The sequence below is a fragment of the Esox lucius genome, chromosome 14 (genome assembly GCF_011004845.1).
Source record: "Esox lucius isolate fEsoLuc1 chromosome 14, fEsoLuc1.pri, whole genome shotgun sequence".
NCBI lineage: Eukaryota > Metazoa > Chordata > Actinopteri > Esociformes > Esocidae > Esox > Esox lucius.
In genome coordinates this window covers 22,843,381-22,853,199 of record NC_047582.1, presented here as the reverse complement: position 1 = coordinate 22,853,199, position 9,819 = coordinate 22,843,381, and the positions used below count along the sequence as shown (strand labels likewise).

Below are 9,819 nucleotides of genomic sequence, written 5' to 3'. Positions count from 1 at the left end.
TGAGGCGGGACAAACTAGCGTTGACATATTGGACGAGATTGAAAGGGTGTGCAGAAAGTCACACTGTGGTCTTAGCAACCAGGGATTGTTGAGAGAGAGACCTGGGTAGACAGAGGGCGTATGAGTGGGTGATTGGACAAAAGGTGGTGGAGTATGGATTGGGGAGATAACTATTGGCCCGGCATTATCGTTGGGGTCTATACCACTGTGGATGTTTCTGACGCCTATTGTGGACTTGGGTATGATTGAGGATAGGAGGGAATGGGGCATGGAGGATGTGAGCATGTGTGTGGAGAAATGCATCAGTAATCGTTTTAATTAGTTTTTAAGGATGTATACTGATGGCTCGAAGGCCGAAGATGGGGTTAGGGTAGGTGCAGGTGTGCATGTTCTTGAGTTTCGTGTGAGTATATGTCATGGATTGACTGACCATGTGTTTGTTTATGGGGCGGAGATGGTAGCTGTGAACCTTGGCAGGGTGGTAATTTGTTCTGATTCAGCATCACTGTTGAATAGTGTGAAATCTTGTAGGTCAGATAGGGACAATTTGTTAGGTGAGATGATGGGGATATTGTTGGGTTTGGAGGGAATGGGGCTGGAAGTAAGATTTTGTTGGGTTCCATCTCATGCTGGAGTGGAGGGAAATGAAGTGGCTGATAGGGTGGCGAAAACTGCTGCGAGGAGCACAGAGATAGATGTCTGGGTGCCGTTGGGACGTAAAGTCAATGATACGGGCAGCTGGAATTGAGTTATGGGAGAGACAGTGGAGTGGAAGTGGCAAAGGGAGACATTTTTATAGAGTACATAGGTCTGTGAAGGCAGAGGTGGGAAGTGTGGGGGTTTAGGAGAGAGGAACTGGTATGGTATGGTTTGAATGCCATGTTGAGGATAATGGCAAAACACGAAATGGGATTGTGTGACGAGTGTTTGGTAGTGGAAACAGTGGAGCATGTATTATTCTTCTGTGAAAGATATGATTGTGATAGGGAAAGATTATATAACAAGGTAATGGAGGCTAAGCGGAGAAGGGACATGGGAGGTGTTCTTGGGGGTGGGACAGGGAAGGAGGTAGTTGTAAGTGCGTTGTTTTCTTTTCTTAGGGCTACAGGTCTTTTTGCGAGGATTTGAAGTAGGGAGGCCGGGACCGGAACCTTCAGTTGGATGCGATCTGCCAACCTAATCGAAAGAAGCAGAAAAACAAGCTGGCACTTACCAAAGGGTAAAAGCAGAAGGATTAACTTTCAAAGTAAACAAGTTAAAAACCCTTAAAAGTCAGTGAGAGCCTTGGGCCTGGTTGTATATCAACAAAGCCACTTGTATTGAATAATGTTTTAATGTGCGTCTGGTTGCTGGACGCTAAATTGTTTTCAGGGGAAATCGGACAGCGGAATATACTTCTCGTAAATGTGTAACCACTAACAACCCGTTCACGGTGTATCCCTCAGAGAAATTAACGCTTTTAAGAGAAATACAATACAAGAAAGACAGCGTCCATTTTCCAGAGTTTACACAGTAAACGCCATGTGGGTGAAATGTATAGTTGGTACTCAGACGTCCCGTTCCCGTGAAGGCAGCACGGAGCTGCGCCAAAAGAAGCTGACAGAAACACTGGAGTTACCGTCTCGTCCAGTCGCAGTGGCGTTAACTGGTAGGTTTTAATGTTTCAGACAACTGTTTTTTCCAACTAGCTGAAACTTTAAACTCGTATTGTTGTGAATCTTCGGTGTAAACTCGACTTAAAACAAACACCCCCCCAAGGGCACCCTCCTTTACAAAATATTGCTTCCAGCGCCCCCCTTCGTCCTCTGAACGCCCCCGTTGATAAACAATGCTGTAGTAGGGTATGAGATGTAATTAAACATATTCGAATTACTTTGTTTGGGATTTTGACCAAGTCACAACCCCCAACTAAAACCTGTGGGAGACAAGGGGTGACCGGAGTAGAATTTGGTAAAATACCTTTAAATAAAAATATAATAGTTGGGGATGGCATTCTATATGGATTCGAATACGTTGCGATTGGCAACGACGTTACATTTGAGACAGGAATTTTCATGACATAAAACATCCACTACTGTCCACTTAGTGAATATCCGAACAAACACCCTTCTCCTTTCAGTCATTGTTGTACAATGATTTTTTTAAATTGTAATATCTATTATTCCAAGCTGGAGAATTATGCGGTGTAAAGTTATGATTGCAAAAGAGTTTCCAATATAAAATGACTTCTTCCGTCAAGAATCAGCCCTCACGCTCTCGATGGTCCGATATGCATGTAAACCATCTGACCAATAGGATCTCGAAAAAAAGCTAACAGGGAATTCGACTACACTTCTGATTGGTTGCTAGAGCAGGAACTGAATTCTAGCGTACCGTTTACACATGCATCTAGACATGAAAACTGAGCTAGGTTGCGATTGTAAATGACAACTCCATTTAAAGGTGAGATCTACCCGATGAACTACATACTATTGTTACTGTTATTTATTAATCGTTGTCAGATTCGAAATTGACGGTATTGTGGTGTCACAAAATAGTGTGTCGGGTTTTACAATAAGCATATCTGCCATAAATGCATACAACATTCTGGCAATGTAGCTTTGAAATAGTATCCATTAACATAGATTTGCTAATAATTGTTAAACATCTATACTTAATAATTTACCACGACTGATGTTGACGTTTTGAATAGGATCACAATGGAAAGCTTGCAAAACCCCAGTACTTTGGCATCCAAACTGCAGAAGACCTTAATATCTTACCACAATCTGGATGAAAATGATTGGAGAGTATCAAAGAGATTGGTGGGTAATATTGTTTTCACAGTATATTTATCACCTTTGGGCATTAAGTACCTAATTGGAAATTTGTGTAGTTTAAGTACATGTTAAAGACATTTTTAAAAGCATATAGGCTACCACACACTGTACGTCTGTAACCACTTCTACTTTCATTTCCTATAATTTTGTGTGTGTGCAAAACTGCTGTTCTGTTACAAGGTGGAAAGATTATATTGGATGTGTTCCTCAGCTCAGATTGTTGCTGCATGATATGTCTCAACACTGGAATATGTATTTTAAGTATAACTGCATTGTATGTTATAGCGAACAAGCAGTTGATGTCACAGTCGATGAAATGAAAGTCAAACATAATGGATGCATTACATTTCTTAACTGGTGAAATTGACCTACTTACAGTAGATAAAAAAGTCCCTGTTAAAATGCCAGGTTTTTGTGATGTAAAAGAACAAGACAAAGATAAATCATGTCAGAACATTTTCCACTTAGTGTGACCTGTAATTTTATTTTTCTTCTAGGGTGAAAAATAAAATAATCTGGTTGCATAAGTGTGCACACCCTCTTATAACTGGGGATGTGGCTGTGTTCAGAATTAACCAATCAAATTCAAACTCATGTTAAAAAGAAGTCATTACACACCTGCCATGATTTCAAGTGACTCTAATTTATCACAAAGTTCAGCTGTTCAGAGCCCAGGCCTGAATCCAATTGAACATCTGTGGGGTGATCTGAAGAGGGCTGTGCACAGATGTCCTCGCAATCTGCTTTTGCAAAGAAGAGTGGGCAAATATTGCCACGTCAAGATGTGCCATGGTAATAGACTCCTACCCAAAAAGACAGTGTTGTAATAAAATCAAAAGGTGCTTCAACAAATTATTAGTTTAATGGTGTGCACACTTATGCAACCAGGTTATTGTGAGTTTTTTATTTCCCCCCTCAAAGGTTTCAGTTTGTTTTTCAATTGAATTGTTCATGATATAGGTCACATTAAAGGTTGAAAAAGTTCTGACATGATTTATCTTTGTCTCATTCTTTTACATCACAAGAACCTGGCATTTTAACAGGGGTGTGTAGAATTTTTATATCCACTGTATGTATTTAATTTGTCCATGATTGCCAAATACAAAAAATTAAATAAAGTATTTTCTGTTAAGGCATTGCTGTTTTCAAAGTTGACTTTTCAACATGGTGTCTTGTCAAATGACAAATTAGAAAACATATCTTGAAGTGTTGCTTGATGTGTCTAATTGCAGAAAGACGTTACAGTGTGGAGAAAGCCATCTGCAGAGTTTCATGGTTATCTGTATGTATGGTCCTTCCTACAGTATTGAGCCGTTAAATGGCCATCGAATCACAAAAAGGATGTCTGTAATTACCTATTACACTGGAGAAAAATATAAATGCAATATGAACATTTATATTTTGCAACAAGTGTTGGTTCAATAGTTAAAATGAAGATCCCTGACATTTTTCTTACGCATATCTGTATTCCCAATTATGTGAAATGTCAGGCAAATTAATTTATTTCAATTGGCTGATTTCCTTATATGAATTACAACACTGTGAAGTCTTTGAAATTGTTGTATGTTGGGTTTTATATTCAAAAGGAAGTTCTATTTAATAACATTTATTTATCTGATATGTTGATTTTACCTTGCAGGTATAAAGCCCAGGGTGTGGTTGACGATGACCCCAATAGAATAGTGGATTACATTCGTCCAGGCCCTTATCGATTACAGTGGGATAGTTTGCTGACTTCAATGGACATAATAGAAACCCTTGATCAGGTATTCAGAACCGCATTTGCTTCCTCTTTGATTACGTAATCAACTGGCATAAGTAATTGACATCTCTAATAATAATAATAATAATAATAATAATGATGTGAACTTGTGCACTGCACATGTTTGCTTAAGAACTTTTGTCCCAGGATAAATTTGACTTTCTGCAAATATTACGTTATAGTTCATTATATGATACTACGTCAATTTCAGTTGGCTTATACTTGATCTACATATTGTTTTGATGTTCACAAGTCTGGCTCTGATATGTCTGCAGGGTTGTTGTGTGATGAAGTACACGACATCTGGTCAGTTGTGGAACATAATTTCTCCGAGAGAGTTCATTGATTTCTCCTACACCACAGACTACCAGGGTGGCCTCTTGTCCTGTGGTGAGTAGCAATATGATGTGAAGTTAGCATAATAATACAAACGTCATCCTGTTACTGAGTTTACACTTCATTAGGCTGTATATGCTTGTTATTTTTTACCTTGGTTTTTAATGACAATGACTGACAGGATACAATGGGGAAGCAGGAACTTAAATAGGGTCCATGATGAGGGAAAACCGGTGCGGGCAATATTCAATGAAAACAGGTGTCAGTGATGAAGTGAGGGAGGGCATTGGATTCACCGGCACGGCTGTGATGGAGAGAGGGCGTTGGGTTTACCGGCACGGCTGTGATGAAGTGAGGGAGAGAGGGCATTGGGTTAATTGGCACGGCTGTGATGAAGTGAGTGAGGGAGGGCATTGGATTCACCGGCATGGCTGGGATAAAGTGAGGGAGAGAGGGCGTTGGGTTCACCGGCACGGCTGGGATAAATTGAGGGAGGGAGGGCGTTGGATTCACCGGGCATGGCTGTGATGAAGTGAGGGAGGGAGGGCGTTGGATTCACCGGCACGGCAAGCCTGAAGGCGTACAGCTTATTTTAAGTCTTATACCTTTGTCAGTTCATGGAATACAAGAACTAGCATTACCAAAAACAGGTACAGCCGCAAGACAAGTATAACAGAGTCCGGAAGGCAGTGCGGCTGGGCAAAACCAAAGGCAGCAGCTGCTAAGCCCAGTGCATCACTGAAGCCCACAGAGCCGCAGGTAACGGGCTCCGTGAGCAACCAGAACAGCAGACCCCAGTCTGTGTTCCTTGTTGAAATAAATGTATTATTATTATAATAACTTGTTGAGAGATCCTGATTGACTAATTGCCAACAAGTTGAGTCAATCTTTTAAACAAATTATAGATTTCAAAACTCTATTTAAAGATTTATTTTTGGAAATAATGTGTGTTATTACATTTTACTGCCAGATTTACTGTTATCAAGGTCATTTCCTTAGTAGAGATCAGAGGTCATCATGTGGGAGAAGTCCATGCTCAGGGATGATAATAGTCATTTTCTATTTACAGGGTAAATCAAGTGGATTATGAAAGCGTATAGTTAACTTAATTCAAATGTTAATGCAATCCCACATTAATTTTCCACTTTTGCCTGCGTTATTTCAGTCAATATGAAAATTAAAATACAATCATGCAGATTTGCTGTCAAAATGAAAATGTTAACGAAAAGCCATTTGGCATTTCATTTTCAAATTCATGCCCCACTTTGTGGTGAACAAATTTTAATTCAAATGAAAAGTGAAAAACAGCGCCACCCTTTGCAATTGAATTTCCACGCTCAAATGCTGTTTTCCTAACTTAATGAAAATAAGATTGCAATGCGATTGCCAAGGGTCATTCTCTGAAGGTGGGACACTGTTTAACATGCCAACCGGAAATAGGTAGGCTACAATCATAGATGTATGGGTACAATGCGGGACAATGGCAACAGGGCTAGTGCATGTAATGTTGGGTTTTATTGAAGCAATTAGATTTTCTGGTCAGATGCTCATGACAGAATAGAAATGATAATTGAAAATGTAGCTGAATTCTCTGTGATCACAAATAATGATATCGACCCGTTAGTGTTCGCAAATGTGTATATACCATCTATGCTCATATGCAGAGTCAAACTGGAATTGTGAGAACGCTTATTTTTTCTGTCACCACTCCAGGTGTCAGTGTGGAGCATGAGGGGCAGCACCAGAATTTTGTCAGAGGTTTCAACCACCCGTGTGGCTGGTTCTGTGTGCCCACCACAGAGAGCTCCACCATCCCAGCCCAGAGCCTCCTTACCGGGTACATACAGACAGACCTCCGGGGTATGATGCCACAGTCTGCAGTGGATACAGCCATGGCAGGCGCCCTCATCAACTTCTACACCGACCTGCGCAAGGCTCTGAAGATGGCTTAACTTTGCTCAGTGGCTGGATTGGTTAAGCTTTAGCCAGCTCATATTTTGTACGATGGCTAAAGCACATACAAATCCAGCAACTAGGCTAAGCCATCCAACTAGGCTAAGCCATCCTAACATCCTAATGAACACACCAGTCGATTGATCATCCATTCTACACTCCACCGTTTCAGGGGGAATCCATTTCTCTTTCCTAAGCAGCTCAAATGCAATCCAAGTTAGGACCAGGGGTTTAGTCACTGAGTTGGGACTTGTTTATTGATACAAATATCAAGCATAGAATGATAGTGGCACACCCAACAAATTCAGTGGTTGAGGACAGATAGATAATTAGCAAAATACGAAAATAAAACAAATGAAGATAGAGAGCCAGATGCTATTATTTTAATGTGACTTATAGTTACCAGTTAGATGTAAAATGTTTGCAGGAATGTTTCATGGTGCTAATATGAATTTTTCATGTCTATCAAATCCTAAAGCGAAAGCTAAGTGTCCAGAGAGATGTGCATCTATCTGTTTTGTTTTTATTATTACAATAAACCAGACCCCTTTGGTCTATTGCATCTCCAATAGAAATCAAACACTGAATTGCCATTAGTCCCAAAAATACCTCAGGGGTGCAATGATATCACTATTTAGATAAAAAGAACACCACCAGCAGGAATAGGAAAGCTTTGCTTGTTGTGTCCTGTATAGCTCAGTTGGTTGAGCACAGGGTTCCACTAAAACAGCGTAAATGTACTCACTATTGTAAGTCACTCTGGATAAAAGTGTCTGAAAAACTTGAATACTTGAATATAACGTTACGGATGTTTGAGGGCCATACCTTTACAAAATTAACTTGATATTGGTTATCTAATGGATTACCAGCTCAATGTCAAGTACAACATATTAACTATGTTAGATTGATGATACTTTGGAACTTTAAGTGTATTTGATTTTTTTTCCATTCTGTGGTTGTATTATTGTTCTGTAATGAGGAAGAAAGTGGTATGCCACACGCAACTTTTGTTTCCTGTTTCTTGCCTTAAGGATAAATAATCCTGAGAAGACTACAAGAACAAAGAACTACATCACTAATTGTTATAACAAGCTGGGCATATATTTGTAGTGTTGTTTCTTCTGTTGTTGATAGTTTAGTCCTTTTTTGATATTGTAAATACTTAAAATTAATCAGGTTAGGGAGTTAATGTATCCCATTCAGTATTTATTTTAGAGTACAATACAAGGAACTATGCTCTGCTTTGGGCCTTGCATTTTAGAATTATTATGTGTACAACATTTAAGGTTAAACTATATTCATGCAATCTTCATGTCTCACTTACTTGGTCTAATGTTGTGTTTCAGTTTGTCCTTTATTTTACTTTCTATCACTGTATTTAGTTTAAACTAAATACATGCTATCAATCAAATTAAATGTATTTTATTAAGTCCTTTTCAGTACTGATAATACTGTGCTAAAATCCCTGAAGAATGCAGATGAACAGGGTCTACAACTATAAAAATGTTATTTGACTGTCCACATATGAGAACTGTTAATGGTTTTGAAAATAAAATGTTTTGGTTCCTCAGAGGAAAGGCTCTTAACAGTTCTTTAAAAAAAAAATCTATATGGACAGCTTTTCTAAGTTCTAGATAGTACTTTTTTCCTGCTGATTTTAGGAAAAAAACCCACAGAACCAAAGAGGATAATCTTAAAATCTAGTTCAACCTACAGTAGTTAAGGATTTTTACTGCACTGTGTATTACTTTATTTTTACTGTACTGCTAGCATAAAAAAAGCAAAAATAACCAGTAGACATCTGCAGTTAATATTTTAAGGTTTAAAAAAAAAATCTACAAAATGAATCTGAGTGACGGTCATATTCCTCATCCTCATACTCGCTTTAGACACGCGCTGTACAGTCCTTCCCACCCTCAACCACCTTGGTCTAGTACTATATCGGTCTCGTTTGGAAAGTAAAGACAAGGAGACAAGTTGTGCTATTGTTTAGAGTCGGAATTCTACCCAATGACCCTTTAAAATGAAAAATGTGTGTGTACTGAATTACTATCGTGGTCTGGACCGGAAGTCCCTACAAGGAGTAAAACATCGACATTTTGAATACTTTATATTTACCTAATTACTGGACAACAATATGCTGAGATCCGTTCACTCCTTGGACAAGTGCGCTCTTGTCCCAGAATTAGAAATTGCCAACAAGGACAATTCCGACATAAAAAGCATGTTTTCTCAGCAACATTAATACACGTAGATGAACTAATTAAGCCTTATAAAAAACAATTTAATTCTATATTGACAAAATTCTGCTTTTGATGTATTGTTTTTCATGCAAGGTGATTTGCACATCGGTCAGCCAGACCAGTTGGTCCACTTTGGGTAAAAATCGTTTTTATCCCCTCATGGACTTTGATATTTTTTCTGTAGGTACGTAATTTCTCAATTACGTCACTCCCTGGGATGGGCGTGTCACGTGGTTAGAACCAACCTGTGTGGGCTGCAACAAAAAAACTAAAAAAACTGATTCCGTTATTCTAGCAGCAAGATATTATGCAGGCAGCACTGAAATTGGTTTTCAAAATAAAAGCCATCATTGAAATGCATTGCAATGTGTTTAATTCATTATTCAAGAGAGTGAATTGTAGTCAAAGGCAAGTTTTATGTTTTTGTTTTAGCAAATGAATGAAAGAATAATTATTGGAAACAAATAATTAACAAATAATTTATATATATATAATTAATACATACATATAAACAATACCAGTAACAAATTTGGACACACCCACTCACTCATTCAAGGGTACATTATTTCTTTATTGTTACTATTTTCCACATTGAAGAATAATAGTGAAGACATCAAACTATGGAATAACACGTATGGAATCATGTAGTAACCAAATTGTATTAAACAAATCAAAAAACATTTCATATTATAGGCTTTTGAAAGTA

General features: G+C 38.5%; 1 protein-coding gene across 5 annotated transcripts; it reads left to right on the top strand.

Moving 5' to 3' along the window:
• The first annotated feature begins 1,130 nt into the window (after window positions 1-1,130).
• On the top strand, window positions 1,131-8,442 carry stard4 (StAR-related lipid transfer (START) domain containing 4). 5 transcript variants are annotated; one of them, XM_020053078.1, is made up of 7 exons: window positions 1,139-1,219; window positions 1,446-1,648; window positions 2,693-2,804; window positions 4,052-4,101; window positions 4,459-4,585; window positions 4,857-4,971; window positions 6,631-8,442. In XM_020053078.1, exons 3-7 carry the CDS (start codon window positions 2,700-2,702, stop codon window positions 6,867-6,869), a joined length of 636 nt encoding a protein of 211 aa, XP_019908637.1. In that variant the 5' UTR covers window positions 1,139-1,219; window positions 1,446-1,648; window positions 2,693-2,699; the 3' UTR covers window positions 6,870-8,442. The 5 variants fall into 5 exon arrangements, with proteins under 5 accessions (XP_010876334.1, XP_019908637.1, XP_019908638.1 ...); XM_010878032.4 differs by having other exon boundaries at window positions 1,131-1,648; XM_010878031.2 differs by lacking the exons at window positions 1,139-1,219; window positions 1,446-1,648 and adding an exon at window positions 2,339-2,442.
• Window positions 8,443-9,819: the final 1,377 nt, after the last annotated feature.